Source organism: Ctenocephalides felis, unplaced genomic scaffold, assembly GCF_003426905.1.
Source record: "Ctenocephalides felis isolate EL2017-DRISC unplaced genomic scaffold, ASM342690v1 CF-g0.4_SCAFFOLD_00845, whole genome shotgun sequence".
In the NCBI taxonomy this organism is placed as follows: Eukaryota; Metazoa; Arthropoda; class Insecta; order Siphonaptera; family Pulicidae; genus Ctenocephalides; species Ctenocephalides felis.
Window position 1 is genome coordinate 27,028,490 of NW_020536999.1, and position 17,245 is coordinate 27,045,734.

A 17,245-nucleotide genomic window follows, 5' to 3' on the forward strand; every position below is an offset into this window, starting at 1 on the left:
TCGATACTTACCAGAAGTCATAGTTATATTTTGTCAATTAATACTCCTCTTGTTAGAACTGCAGTATACGCTTTTGATTTATTTCATCACTAATTTTTATGAACGACATAATTCAAGTTATATTTATTCTTAACTTGTTATCTACCAATTTATTTTTACACATGAGATTATGAACAAATGCATTATATAAATATATGTATTTATGTTGTATTCCATCGCCTTGGATTTATCAAAAATCAATGGCAAAACATATGTCTCGCGTGGATTGATAACCATGAACTTTTCCTTGGCTGTTTTGTTACGAGAAAACATATTTATACCTCATTTGGATCAATAATCTGTGTTATGGATTTTGACCTAAGAAATTTACATATTCACTATGACGTTATTAAGTGAGTATTAAACATTAAATTCTCTTTTAAGTCTTTGAAAAAAAATCATACTTGAGATTTTTAAAATTTTGAAGAAAATTTAGCTTTTTGAAAATTTGATTTTTTTATAATTTGAAATATTTTAGAAATTGTGTAGAAACGAATATAGAAGCGCGTGGGCGCCGCGTTGCAATATATATAACGGATAAACATTGGTGCGGAATCCATAGAAATGTGAACAATATTTGTTCTTATTCTTAAAACATCTATAAAATATGTGATAATTTGATGATCATTTTTGTCCGCCAAATGGCATTTTTTTACATTTTCTATTGGATCTTTCAAACCGCTGGTTTACCAACTTACCGACTAGTAGGTCTTGTTTCATAGTTCAATTTTGAATTAATTTCTATGTTAAAATACGATGTACACCAGTCATAATTACATTGCATTATATTTGTTATATTTTTTTTACCAAGTCCGTCATTAACAAACACTTATCTATTCAACATACCCCACCGTGGTGTCAACAAACAACGTACGTGAACTTGACCCGCGTGGAAAAATTTTTGTCACGACGATAACTGATTTTTTATCATGATTCTTTACATATAATTCTTTTTCTATTTTTCATGTAACATGTGTCCCATGTCACAGCTGTCTCGACACGAAGGCTCTTTTTATGCAAACATCCTTGCTTTGGAATGCGCGACCTTTCTTTGAATTCTCCTCATATTGAACTTTGACACCGTGACTGATATGGAATCAATTATGACATGTCAGCAATTAATGTTATTTTATCCACAATAATTAGCAGCAGAGTGATCGGAGATTAATTGGTCATTGGGATAATGGATAATTAAACGATGGATAAGAAAACGTTTTTATTTATGGCACTTCTATCTTGTATCTTGCTTGTAATAATTAAATGCATTTCATATAATGTTTTAAATGTTCGTTTATCGTTACGATTTTTTTTCTAATTTTTCTATTTTTTCTAACTTTCTTTTATATTTCTAAATTTATTTTATATATATATATATATATATATATATATATATATATATACTTTTGAATCTGAGGATCAGATGAACCTAATACCATAAATTTCATGCAAATTGGAGCACAGTAAAAGAAATCAAAAGTTCACCTTTTTTTCCTGCATTAATTTGGGTATAATGCTATTATACATGGCAACCCAATGGTTTTTCTTTTTCAATGGTAATTTATATCATATATTTTATATGCTGAAGAAATGCTCTAAAAGTCAGTTTTTCTTAAAATCATATTTTACATCTATGATCATAATTGTATTTGTAATTTCTCGTTAACAAAAATCAGAAATAAATATTTTTGCATATCTTCACGTTTCAGAGCTTTCTGAATATTTTGGCATACCTCATGAAAACGGATGTGTGTGTATGTGTGAATACAATTTTCCGTCAAATAGAAAAATTCAATTTACAAATTTTTTTTTGAAAATAATTGCGGATTTTAATTCTAATTCTAGCTAAATTACTTGAAATAAATAATTTTAACTTTGCAATTCAGTTTATATAATTCTTAGAATTATGAGACAAGATTCTTCACTCTAACTCCCCTTCGAAGGAAATCATTAAGTTTGTTTATTTTACTTTTCATGTAAACCTATATGAACAATATCATCCATTTACATTACATTATAAACTTTAAAAACTTGTCTATAAAATACGAATAATAAAAGTAATAGTAATTATAATATATTTGAAAACATTTAATATTCTTCGAATATTTTCACACGGGAAGTTCCTGCAATTTGCCTTAAGGCGCGATGCCATGCACCACTAGTTTTAGTTTATTTTTAACCTACTTCTATTAAAATGTATTTATTGCTTGCATCCATAAAAAATAAACTTCTCCTTCGGGAAGTTAATTATTCAGACAAATCCTATATTTTGTTTGTCTTACTATATCGAAATCTTAAATTTCAAATATTGGCAATTTCTTCAAAATTTTGAAGTACTAAGTTTTTATTATATAATAAATACTATTTTCTTATAAGCACATTTTTTATATTTTATAGAACCACATACTCCTTAATTAGTACATGTTTTGCTAAATGATTTTAATGCTTTGTTCATAAATATATATTTTTTACTGTGGCATCATGTAATTAATAAATTGCCCTTTAAATAATTGTGTATAAAACCTTCATAAACATCTGTGGTTTATACTTTTATATGAATAATTATGTAAAACCACTATGATTTAGGTCATGATCGAGCCAGGTGCAAAAATTGATCATTATCTTCAACGAAACGCTAATTTTTTATACGCCTAGGTTAACCACAATATTGTCTCTAGTTATGCAATTAATAATATAATCTTGTAATCGTGATTGAAAATTTTCATCATATATTAAAATCAAATATATATTAATAAATTTATATTTGTATAGTTATATTATCAACAGCGGTTTAATCGAAAGAAAACGTTCAAGTTTGTATGAGGTCAAAAAATTTAAATAGAGTTTTATTATCATTTCATTAATCATTAACAATTTAATTTACTTATTTATTCGTTGGGACAAAGCAATGTTAATACTCTGAAATATATTGTAATTCATTATAACCTATTTATAAATCAGCAATATTGAAATAAAAAAGATATTATATATATATATATATATATATATATATGTCTATTATAATGGACTTTCCTAATGATAATTGAATATTGCGTGTTCTAGAAACCGGCGTATAAAACCTTGATTTCAATTAAATCGCTAAAAAAATTGAATTGCAGAAATGCATAGAAATTGGTAATTACATTGATTCAGTAATTAATTTCAATTAGCATGTTTATATACATATTTTAATTCTTTGATGTTTTCACACGTGTTCGTCACGTCGTTATTATTCTTTTAATTAATAATAAATATTTATCATTAATATTATTGGATCTTATTCCATTTATATCGAAGTGATTAAAGTTGTTGTTCTGGATATCATTCTTTCAATTATTTGTAGTAACGGTGATTTGATTGACTTAGTATTAATGATGTTTACTTTATTAACTTATATGCAATGGAAGTAATAATTAACATACTGTTAAATAATTCTAGAATATCTGATAAATATTTATATATTTTCAACAATAATGATGCATAATCTCAGGCTATATAAAACCGAATTAATGTAAGTCAACGAATAATTATTTTAGAACATTTTGTAATACAAGGTTAATATTATAAAATCAACGTACATAAGTACGTTTGATATTTGATATTTGATATTTTATTAAAATAAAATCCAATTACAAAGTTTAATCGTTGAATGAATTAGCATTTTGCGCGCTGTACGCGCTGTTAAATTATACGAAATTATTATGAGTATTTTTAATATATTATAATTAATTTTTTATGTTCTATTCTCTTTGACATTCAAATTATTTGACAAAATTTTATACATGCCAAATGACCTGTCCGTCATATACAAAGAAGCGTAAATTTAAAAACGCTATACATTTTTATTTAATAGAAAAAATTATGATATGTAAAACATTTTTTTAATATATCTTATATAATTTAAACTGTCCAATGGACATCAAATTGGAAAAAATGATATTTAAGCGAATATAAAGTCTTAAAGTGCGCTTGTGTCATTAACCTCAACTTTATTCCCCTTTGAATTTTTTTACTGTGCTCCGATTTGCATAAAATTTTGAAATTAGATTCATCTTACCCTCAACTTTATTTTGTAGCCATTATTTATTTTATAAATAATAAAAAATCTAATAAACAAACTAATTCATTTCTCAACTCAACAATTCATACTCCCAACTAATTCATTATTGTAAAAATGTGGTTTTTCAAACTTTTGTAACCCGGCCCTTTTTTAACTAACACGCGGGGTAAATTAGGACGGCAAGGGTGTAAACAGGTCCAATGTTTTATTTTAATTACAGAATAATAGCTATAGAAGGGTTTTCCAAAATAATAGCTACATTATTCAACCAAAGCAAAACAAAAATTTTATGGGCTCATTTTTTACAGATATAATACCTACTGTAATTAACCTTGATCTGGTATTTTATCAGAAATATTATCAACAGAGTTGGAATAACTATTTATTTAATTTTTCTCTTGTAAACTTACTTATTTTAACTTAATTTACTTTTTTATTTGTCATTTTTTATTTTCTACCCACCCAGGTGTAACCTTATATAGAGATTATATAAAAAAACGTTGAATCAAACTTAGAACAAGACAATAATCTTATGAAATAATTAAATGGTGAATTCTTAAAAATTATATTGAGGTCTCGTAAACTAAGCAATAGTACTCACAACCAAAAAATCTAACAAAGAAACAAAATACTTTTGTTATGGATTTTCTAACTCCTAATAGCGATGTCGTAAGAATTAAGGTGATGGCTGGATATTTTCATTTCTACTTCTATTTTTAACTCCACTTTCAAATATTGTTGTTAAAAGATTTTTAACAACTATAAGAATTCTCTCTTATAGTTCCTAACTTTACTTAGGTTTGAGATATTAGTAGTAAACCATTTTACCCGCGGGTCTTTAGGTACCGCTCTACCCCAAAAGTTATCAGTGTTACTTCCACTTTAAATAAAATAAATAAGAACTACAATTGAATAAGGGTATCTTATATATATATATATATATATATACATATGAAATTAATTTTTTATTACATAAAAAAATAGATAAGAAAGATACAGAAATCTTCTACGTAGCAGAGTCTAGCAGATGTGTTTTTCAAGTCTTGTTGGAAAGATAACTGTTAAAAGGATTTTAGTTAGTTTATTGGGTTGGATCCTTAATATATGCATTGTCTGAAAATTAATTAATGTAAAATATTTTAGATCCACGGCGTCCTTGAGACAATCGGTCTGTCGGCGACCACGAATACAAGGTGCGGGCGGCTGTCGGGAGGACAGAAGAAGAGGCTCTCGATAGCGCTGGAACTGATAGACAATCCGCCGGTTCTGTTTTTGGACGAACCGACATCGTAAGTTAATTTTATTAATTAATTTATACATTACACATAATTGAAAACAAACGAACACTCGGAGTAACTCGGAGTATTTTCTAAAAGCAAATTTTCAAAAATCAAAATATTTTATAAATGAACCAGTTTCCGAAAGTCTTTAATGGTTTAGTATGTTCATTAAGACCAAGCACTCTATCGTTGTACCAAGAAAATCGTCTAATTTCAATTTTAACTAACGTCAAAAAACTACTGATTTTCTCAAACTTTGATGAATTTTTAAAATTTAACTACTTGTCGTAAGGCCGTAATAGTCATAAGTTCTATAAGACCATGATATATATCCCCAAAAAAAGCTCCATAAAAATCGGCATAATTTATTTTTTCAACAGTTAATTACAAGAAAACGGCGTGGTAGATTTTCACCTAAAACTAATCAGTATTATTCCCAACTAATATCTTTCGAACAGTTTTTGACTTTTTAAAATCGAATCGTTAGTATGAGCTTAAATGTAGACTAAAAGTTTAACACTTTTTCCTAAATTACAAAGAAACGCCTTAGCAGATCGTCGCGCAAAACTGACAAACGATAGTCCTCACCGAAATACATCAAATGGCTATTAAATTTCTGAAATCGGTTTAGGCGTTTTTTTATCAAAAGTCGATGAAAGGTCTAATTTTGACAAATGCAAAAAAAAAAAACGATAATAATTTTAGCAAATTTCGACGAATTTTTAGAATTAAACCACTTGTCGTAGAGTCGTAATATTTTAGTATGAACTATATGACTATGGTCTCTACCGTTAAAGAAAATTCATAAAAATCGTGGATTTTTTTTTCAACTCTTTATTACAAGAAATCGGCCAGGCCGATCATTCTGAATCGAATGAGATCAAATTTAGAAAAAGTATGTGTGTGTTTGTTTGAGTGTATGTGAGCCAATCTTTGACCTTTCGTTAACGTTTTTTCAAAAAACGGCAAAAATTATTGGTCTGTTTTCTGCGACGATCGACCAAGTCGTTTCTTTGTAATTAGCAGAAAATAATAAAGTTTGAACAGATTATAAAAATTCAAAAACTGTTCGAAATATAATGGTAGGCAATTGCGTTGATTAGTCCACACTTAAACAAAATATATTTTTGAAACAAAATTGATTTAATTCAATTATAAACAAATTATATTAATTAATATGTTTGGAAGACATCCATTGAAAATCTTATTGATTATTTTCTAGTAAAAGCAAAAATGTTATTTTTGAAATGAACAGTTGAATATTTTATCTAAATAGCTGAATCTAAATTCTTATTGATTATGTATATTTTAAGTTGATTATGTATACGTATCAGGAAGTTCATGCAACTTGTCTTAAGGTAAAATGCCAATTACAACTGTTTCCTTACATTTTTACCCCAAATTAGTATGATTTCATATTTTTTAATTTGATCTTAATTTTTTGTCTATGCCATTTAAAAAAAAGTGTCAATAATGTATTATCATCTTTGATTCATGAATAATTATGATTCTACATACCTGCCGGGACTGATTAGATTTTTTGTTGTGTCTGTTTATTCAGGACTAGATTTATATTCTAATGCAATCAGTTTTTGTTTTTATCAGATAAGAATGCTAATCAACGACAATAAATTGCGTATCTATATTTTATTATTTAATGCTGGGAATTGTGGTGTTACTTCCTGATTCTTTCATGGAATGTAGAAAAACATAGAATTGAATCTCTGGTATAAGTTGTAAATGTTGTGTAAAAAATAATAGTTTTATTACGCCTTGCTCGGAGCAACAGAAACTACTTTGCAAATGATAAAATGATATGTATATATAATAAATTGATTAAATAAATACAATGATATAGCGGTTCTTGGATAGAATGTAAAGTTTATAATTATAGTATTCAATTGTTTTTATACAAAATTAGATAATTATAGGAGTCCATTTGTATATATACAAGTGAACTTGTATAATTAATTAATTAGGTAATTAATTATAGGAGTTCACTTGTATATATACAAGTATACTTGTATTAATCAACTTCCCATAGGGTAAGTTATAGTAATGGCAAAAAAATCGAGAATGATCGAAATGAATCAAATTTTTATATATCTTTACGTTTCAAAAGTTTCTGAATATTTTAGCATACCTTAGAAAAAATGGATGTATGTGTGTGTGTGTGTGTGCGGATACAAATTTTTGTCGAAGATTTGGGGAATGGCGATCAACCGATTTGAGTAATTCAAAAAACATTCGATTCGTGTTGATAAGGACACCTGCTGATTACTTTTCGGCGAAGGCAGGTCTAGCCGTTCCGAAGATACCGGGCAAAGAGTGCCAAAAACGGTAACTCAGTTTTTAAGAGAATACATTTTACATTTACTTGTATTGACAAGATGAAAAAATGATTACTTTTTTGGGAAGGCAGATCTAGCGGTTATGGACTTTTAATAAAAATAAGTTATAAAAATGTCATTTGGCGGTCAAAACTGTTTATTGGACATATGTACATCAAATTATCAGATATTTTATAGAGATTTTAATAATGTGTACACATTGTTTTGTGTTCCGTACCGAGATTTTTAATTACGGTACCGAAAGTTCCAGCAATTTGCCTTAAGGCACGATGCCACGCACCCCACTAGTTATAACTATAGTTATATTAGAAAGAATAGTACTTGTAGTTCTGATATCTTAATTGGTCCTCAGGATATTCAGAAAGGAGAACAGACTTGCACTTTATCTGCAAATTTCAGAATTTATCCTCATCTCGGAAACGGCTTAGGCAATTGTATTTTTAGCGTTGTCTGTTATAATTATTGATGCTATTTTACATTCTAAAACAATCTCAATATGATATCTTGATGGGTTCTTGGGATATTCAAAAAGGAGGAACAGAATTGCACTTTATCTGCATATTTAAACACAACAAATTCTTTTTCTCGCAAATGGCTTAGGCAGTTGTGCTGCTAATGTTTGTTATGAATATTCATACGATTTTTCATCTTAAACAGTCTCAACTTGGCATCTTGATTGGTTCTCCAGATATTCGAAAAAAGCAACAGTCATCACCTTTCATCTAATATATAACTTAGTGCGTCAATTTAAGCTATTTATTTTTCTATTTTCTAGAGGTTTAGACAGTTCCTCATCTGCCCAATGTCTATCAATGCTCAAAGATCTGGCTCGAGGAGGAAGAACCGTCGTTTGCACTATTCATCAGCCCTCGGCTGCCCTTTTCTTGGAGATGGACCATGTGTACGTCTTGGCTGCTGGAACCTGCGTTTACAAGGGCGACAGTGCCAATGTTGTACCTTTCCTGGGAAGTCTTGGCCTGCATTGTCCGCAATATCACAATCCTGCAGATTACCGTAAGCATAGATACTAGGTTCTTATTTTTTGCCTCTTCAAATTGCTCGATTTCTAGAATATCTTGAACCTTCACTGCAAATTATGATTCTAATAACAATGATCATAGATAGATAGATGAATTAGTTAACAAAATTCTGGTATTAGAATTCGAATTCTTTTCTGGTATTAGAATTCTCGCCTTAAGGCGTAGTATTTTAGGAAATATTTTTTTTCTAATATTTACATTTTATTAATTACATATGTTTTTTATCTAGTTCTTGAAGTGGCGAATAAAGAATATGGAGACTTCACAGAACAAATGAATTTTGCTGCTCAAGACAATAGTTGGCGTTCGGACGACGATCCTGAAAAATTGCAAATGATTTCCATTGAAAGAGAAAACCACCATAATAATAATACTCTTAAGCCAAGTGATAGTGAGGAATTTGCTAAAACAATGGTTTTAGTAGGACCTGCTTCGGAATTTTGCAAATTTTGGATACTACTTCAGCGATGTTTTGTTCAGCTATATAGAGATTGGGTGAGATAAATATAAAAAAATATATGTAGCAGATTTAATTGTTGGAGAATTCAACATTGAATTATATTCTATTTTTTTAGTTAAAGTTGAATTTCTAATATATGAAAATTATTAATAATTACTATGTAACAATTAGTTCCCATTGGCTTTTATGATAAACAGTGTCAATTCACAGCATTAGATTATCATTTTAAACTTTAATTTGTATGCAATAATATATTTCGATTAATAAATATTTATTCATTTACAGACTGTAACCCACCTAAAAGCAATTATTCACGTACTAGTTGCTGTAATTTTGGGACTTTTATATGGTGATTCAGGCTCAAATGGTTTGAAGACAATTAGTAATGTTAGTTTGTATTTGGTGTCACTAGTCTATTTGTGTTACACAACTATGATGCCGGCAATTTTAAAATGTAAGTGTTTTAGGAAATAGGAAATTATTTGTTTTAAATACTTGGCTACCTCAAAAATAAAATTACTTTAAATTTCTGAATTAAATTTAACGATTTTTTATGAATGACAACGTGATTAACCAAAACATGCAAAGAACGGTAAGGATGTTAAATCGACGAAAATAAATTATGAAAGTAAATGAAGATCTAAAGGAAATATTATTCCTAACTCTTTTTTGTAAATAAAAATCTCTAGAATTAAATAGTTCAATGTAACTCGAATAGTAATTTGAAAGAAGACAATCTATGAATTGATATTGGATTGAAAGATCCAAGAGAACACAAAACAAGTTTTCGATAATTTAGAATTGAATTTCGATTAGTAAGGATTGAATTTGATTGTCCTAGGCTAATTGGTTACATTACTACGAAAATATACAAAAAAATCTAAAAACATCTCTTGTTATTTAATCTGATTATAATTATAAATGTATAGAATTTGAAAAATATGGTTCTCTGTAAATGATATATTATATACACCGAATCACAAGGCAACTATACATACTTTGATGAATAATGATCTGGGTTCATAAATCGAAATTAAGTGTTTTTTTCAATATTATATTAAAAAATATATTTTTAATTGGTAATAATAATAACATTATATGTTTTACAGTACCTTCAGAATTACCGGTATTAAGAAAAGAAAGCTTCAATAATTGGTACAAGCTCAGGACATATTATACAGCATTTTTAGTAGCAAACATTCCAGTACAAGTGAGTATTTAACTTAAATATAAATATTGAATATTTTTTTGAATAAATTAATTTTCTAATATTTTTCTATTTTTGTTTCAGATAATGTTTTCTGTATTATTCTGTTCTGTTAGTTATGTGATGACATATCAACCATTAGAAATGTATAGATTTCTGATGTATGTTGCCATTTGCGTCTTGGTTACCTTGGCATCTGATGGAATAGGAATATTTTTAGGATCTGTCACAGACCCAGTGGTAATAATAAAATTTTACTAATAATAGTTTAATGTAAAGATCGTTTTTAGTATAACCCACAGACAATTAGAATATGCCATCATCTCCATACATTCAAATTGACGTTAATGAAATCGATTTAAGCTAATTTGTGATTAATTTAAATATTACTATTTCTAATCAGAGATTTCTTTTCCAGAATGGCACATTTTTCGGTGCAATTTTCACCTGTACAATGCTGGTCTTTGCTGGATTTTTAGTACAATTTACTCATATGCCTATAGTCTGGAGTTATATTTCGAATATCAGTTATCTTAAATTTGGCCTAGAAGGTCTATTCATAGCAGGTTACGGCTACGGAAGGGCCAACTTGCCTTGCCCAGAAGATATTTACTGTCACTTCAGGTAACTTTAGAGAAATAAAGATTTGTTATGTAAATTTATTGCAAATTATCATTGATATTGGTATCTAAAAATTATTATCATTAGGATAATATACTGCAAGTCAACTAATGCGAAATTCATGCCCCAAAATTGACACTCACATATCATCTGTGCATATTTTTTTTTATTCATTCATATTATATAACAATCTTTAAAGCTGATGTAATGTATTGGAATTTATTTTCAAAAATTGAATAGAACCATAACAAAAATATCAAAAATGTAATATGTATCAAAATCATTGAGATTACATTAAGTTTTTTTTTAAATAACATTCTTATCAGCACAAACCTGAAAATATCAGTTTGTACATTAGTCCATCAGTACTAAATTCCATACATCAGTAATTTTAAAACAAGACTAGTGGTGCATGGCATTGTGCCTTAAGGCAAATTGCTGGTACCTCCCATACCAAAAATTAAAGTTATAAAAAAAAATTTGAATTTTTGAAAGTTTTGAAAACCTTTCTGAAAAATTTGAATTTTTTATACTTTGAAATATTTTGGAAAATGAACTTTTTTAAAGCATTCGCGATACGTTAGCTGCGTAGAAACGAAATAACAAAGCGCGTAAGCGTCGCAGTATTTTGGATAAAAATTGGTACGAAACCCATAGAAATGTAAACAAAAATTGTTATTATTATTAAAATGTTTATAAAGTGATAAATTAATGGGCATCAATCAATTTTGTCCGCTAAATGGCATGTTTTTACTTTTTTATTGGATTTCCGAAACCCTAAAACTTGGCTTAACAAAAATTTCATCAGTTTTTTATTTTATCTATACAAATAAAATGTTATTTTAAATCACTTAAATCAGACGCTCCGTTCTCTCAAAAATTGAATTACCATTTTTGGCACTTTTTGCCCCGTATCTTCGTAACGGCTCAACCTGGTTTATCCAAAATCAGCACGTCTCCTTATCAATAGGAATCGGATGTTTTTTTAATTATTCAAATTGGTTGATCCGTGTTCTCGAAATCGTCGACAAAAAATTGTATCCGCACATACACACACATACACATACATACATTTTTTCTAAGGTATGCCAAAATGACCAGAACCCTTTAAAACGTAAAAATATATAAAAAAAATTATTTTCGATAATTTTGCGATTACTATAACTCACCCTAGGGGAAGTTAATAATGTAAAAAGTGCAAATTCAAGATTTTCTTGAGACTTTTACATCTATGATTTTATATTAATAATATTTTAAAAAGTTGAAGGGTTTTTATTGCAGATAATTTAAATAAATTTATTTGTTTGCCTTTTCTGGCAAAATTAAATCAATTCATACGCAAAATTTTAGAGATAATCTATTTTAATTAGTCGAAAACATATGGACATGTATATGATTATATATAGGTGTACAACTGTACATGATTATATATAGGAACATGCGTATTATTATATATAGCTACTGCAAAAATCCACAAGAATAATAATTGAAACAACAATCGAAAATTTGTCTAATATGAAGTGCTTATCAGCACGAAATTTCAAATAGTTCGATTAAAAAATAATTAACTTCAGAACAAGATCAAGTTCATAAAGAAATTCCTTGAACCTTTGATATTTCTGGGTTTGGAACATCATGAAGCATCGAATAATTTCATTTCATTTTCATCAACCATCATACAAGATCACCATGAATCATCAAAAATGGACACTACAAATAACTTTATTCTATTAGGTCACCTAAGACTATAACCAAAGAATTGGATATGAATTTGGACAATTATTGGGTAGACGTTGGTGTCCTGGCCGCCTTTTTTGTCGCCGTTAGAATTGCAGGATATTGCACATTAAAAAGAACATTGAGAAACGGTTAATTTAAAAAAATCGTGTTTTTATTAAACATAATTATTTATTTATAATTAAGGATAATAGATATGTGTTAGTGATCTGGTTAATATGATGACTTATCCATAAAACACAAGACATTTGATAACAGTTAAAATTTGGATATTGATGTCTTATGTCTTGTTGAAACTACTCCACAGTTTTTATTATTTGGAAATTATTTCATCATATTTTTCTAATTAATAAGAAATTGACAATATTGTTTTGAGCTGGTCTCTACTGATATTGGTCATTTTCTTCCTTGCCTTAATATTAGACTCATAGGCTTAAGTGTGCAATAAGTATTTTAATAATCTAGATTTAAACAAATTTATCAGGGCATTTGAATGATTGTTTGAATCTGAATATATGGTTAAATTGAGACAGACATTTTGGTCAAATGTGCTAGTTAAAATCATTATTAGGTTTTCATTATTAATTCAAGTAGTATATTTCCTTTTGACTAGATATTTCAAATAAGTTTATGTATCTTATTTAAGAATCAAACATAACATTTCTGTGATAAATAAACTCTAGTTGATTCGAGAATATTTGTTATGATCTTTGTTTCTAATGCACTTGTTAATAATAATTATGCATTACAAATGTTAAAATGAAATTATTATGTTTATTTAATAAGATACATAAAAGTAATTTATTTTAGAAATTTATAATCTATTTTACTAAATATGAAATATGAATTTCTAGTCTTAAGATTTTACTAAATTACTGATATTTGAATTGAAATATTGCTGAAAAGTAATTATAATGGACATTTTCACGTAGCAAAGGTATTTAATCAGTAATTTTTGAACATTTTCATTTTGCGTATATATTTCATCTATAATTTTTACAAAAAAATATTTACACATGCCATAAAATGAATGCTCCAATAATCATTTTTATATTTACCTATCTAATTCGTGTGTAATTTTTATGGGCCCTTCATTTGTATTATTTTTTAATATGCAATTTTAAATTATAAGATCTTGTGTTTATAATTAATTTATTAAAAAATTGTCTAAATGCTCTCTGAAATGGTTGTTATAAGTAAATTTGTATGACTCTATCTCGTATATACAAGTAATTAGAAAAGTACTAATATACTTAAGTAATACTAAGGACTACTGTGATTTGATAAAAAAAAACATTAAAAGGTTTTATTTTTACCATAACTGATTTTTATTTCTCACACAATCAATTACAAATTTTATGAAATGTATCAGAGAAATTGAATTTTAGTGTATATATTAAAAGGATTAAATTCCATGCAAAGTAGTGATTAACTTCAAATTATCATGTATAAAATATTGAACAGTTTTTATAGAATTCAAAATAACATAAATTAAAAATCTAGAAGGATTGTTAAATTTATAAATAAAGACGCCTGAATGCATATGAAGCAGCTCTAACATTTTATTCGAAATCAACTTCTTATAGATTATGAATCAATCTTAATAAATTATGAAAAGCGTTAAATAATTAAAAATAGTATATATATATATACATAATTATTTGTTTGTAATAATTTCGACGCTATATGCGAGTCATCATTCAGCTTCAGAAAATCTTCCAAATATAAAAATGTAATAAAGACAAAATCATTTTTGTCAGGTTTATATAACATTTTCCATTTCGAAATAAAAAACATGTATGGTAGATAATATTTTTTTTAAATAAAATTGTTTTCTCTTGTTCGAATGTTCTATAAATTTCTGATAGTGGTTCAGTATTTATTTAATTTTTATATTCTGAATTTATTCTCTTGCTGAATGACAACACATATTTAGTATCGAAACTATTATAATGGAACAATTTAACATATTGATATATTATTTTTCAGTCATTGGTCATTATATTGATCTAAATAATATATTAGATCTATATTGATGATCCTCCAATTTTTTTTTCATAATCAATCTTGTCTAGATGTTTTCTTCTTCAAATTTATTCTATAATTGAAAATATATAGTCATGAACGATGGGATTTTTCATACGTAGACAATGTGGAATAATTATTGTTAATCAATTATAATTAATGTCAATAATTATTTATTAGAGAAATAATCAATGAAGTCGTCCTGTTTATTGTTGTTTTACGACCAACAATGTTGTTAGTAATGATAGGTATAAAATAAATACGTAAATCGAGAGAGAAAAATAATTTCTTTAAGTTAAGCCAAGTTAAAATTAAAAATCACTTTTTGAGTTTGTTTTTAACTTTCCGTAAGATAAGTTATTGTAATAGGCCGAAAATCAAAATTGAAAATTATTACATTTCTCGACGTTTTGAAGGTTTCATAACATTTTGGCATACTTCAGAAAAAAAGGACGTGTGTGTATGTATGTATGGATACAATTTTTCGGTCACGTTTTTGGGCGCACGGATCAACCTATTTAAATAGTTCAAAAAACATTTGATTCCTATTGATAGGTAGATGTGCTGATTAGTTTTTGGCAAAGGCAGGTTCAGCAGTTACGGAGATAAAGATCAAAGAGTGCAGAAAATAGAAATCGAGTTTTTGAGAGAACGGAGCATCCGATTTAAATGATCTAAAAATATTCAATTAGTAATGATTGGGAGAAGTGTTTATTAGTTTTTGGCAAAGGCAGGCCCAGCCATTTTGAAGATACGGAGCTAAATATGCAAAAAATGGCTTTTGAGAGAACTAAGCGTCCGATTTAAATGATTCAAAGAACTTTCTGCTTATCTTAACAAAAAAATTGATTTTGTTTCAACTTTTTTTCAATTTTTTTTTGCAAGAAAAATTTTTTTGTTTTCGAAAATAATTCGGATTTTAATTGTAATTCTGACTATAGTCAGTTCGAGAATTTAATGCATATATTTCTTATTAATAGTAACAAACAAATAATATGACATCAGAGTATTAAATGCAAATATAAGCGAATATTTTATTTCTTCGATTTTGCCATACAGGATGCACTTATTGTTAGTGTTATCGTTATTTTCAGCGGTAATTCGATACGTTTATTAGTATATCATGTTTATAAAACGTTTCGTAATTTTTTGCAAACGTCATCTTTATGCAAATATAAAATTATTCATATTTGTGCGTAGGTGCACTGAACTTGATTATTGGAATTTTAGCTCAAATACAATATCAGCATGCATATGAAGATATTATTATAAATATTTACAAAGATAACAAGTATTTGTAACTAATATTGTTTATTTTATTTTTTTTTATATTTGGTATTTATAACCTCATCTTTCTTATATACCGATTTTTCTTTAAATCGATCGACTTTATTCTGTAATTTTAAGTAATATAATATATGTCATATACTACACACACACACACACATATATATATATATATATATATATATATATATATATACATATGACAACATAACTTTTTTAGATATTTTCAGTATGATATATGATCATAATAAAACAATTAGCAATGACGATAAATATATTTACAACCATATTAAATTGTGAGCAGAATAATTTATGCTATCTTAGCAATAATTGATCATTCTGTAGTATTCCATTTTTTTCAACAGAAATTTGTAAAAAAATGGGAAAATGATTGTTTTAACTCAATTGGTATACTGTATAGGCGCAATTTCATGAAATACAGAAAAAATAAATGCTTATAAGTTTCAAGCCTTCAAGAAAAAAAAAGACATAGTACATTAAGCTTGTATAAATATAAACATTTTTTTAATTGCTTTACAAATATATATTTTTTTTATAATAAGAGCCTGATAATTATATAAAATTCACTACTACAATTAATGCATTTTACATTTAATACTGATTCAGTATTCTAAATAAACTTTGAACTTTTTTCCTTTCTATTCAAATTGTGCCATTTTAACACATTAACCATAGTTCTTCTATAATGAGGGACTAACGTTAATGATAAAGAAATTTGTTATCAAAAATCTTTTTAGTTGGGAAACAGTTTTATCAAATCAACATAAATATAATTACTTCCCAAAAACGATGTGTAATATGAGGTCAATGAATTTGATAAAAGGAACACTAGAAATTCTCGTGAACTAACCCGGATATTAAACTACTGATATTCATATTTGAGAATTATATTAGGTTTAATATAATACTACAACAAAAATAATTTTACTGTTTTTTTTTTTATTCTTAAATGACACACACACACAAAGTGCGAATTGTAGAAACATACCCCCAGTTTTAAAAAGTATGTTATTATTCGTCTCAGTGTTTTCATCACAAATTCAGATTTTTTTCTTTCACTAAACAAACTGATTAATTGTTCTAGGGAGAAGTCAGTATTATCTTCAAAAAAATCTTTTTG

General features: G+C 27.2%; 1 protein-coding gene across 1 annotated transcript in view; it reads left to right on the forward strand.

Annotated features, from left to right (window-relative positions):
* Positions 1–12,999, forward strand: part of LOC113375217 (ATP-binding cassette sub-family G member 1-like) — a 75,105-nt gene extending 62,106 nt beyond the window's left edge. Inside the window, exons 5-12 of the mRNA XM_026615165.1 lie at positions 5,240–5,385; positions 8,503–8,741; positions 8,997–9,262; positions 9,513–9,681; positions 10,337–10,437; positions 10,519–10,674; positions 10,853–11,058; positions 12,790–12,999. Of these exons, the coding sequence (XP_026470950.1) occupies positions 5,240–5,385; positions 8,503–8,741; positions 8,997–9,262; positions 9,513–9,681; positions 10,337–10,437; positions 10,519–10,674; positions 10,853–11,058; positions 12,790–12,928 (1,422 nt within the window). The 3' untranslated portion in view covers positions 12,929–12,999. The remainder of the gene's footprint in view (positions 1–5,239; positions 5,386–8,502; positions 8,742–8,996; positions 9,263–9,512; positions 9,682–10,336; positions 10,438–10,518; positions 10,675–10,852; positions 11,059–12,789) is intronic.
* The last annotated feature ends 4,246 nt before the right edge of the window (positions 13,000–17,245 follow it).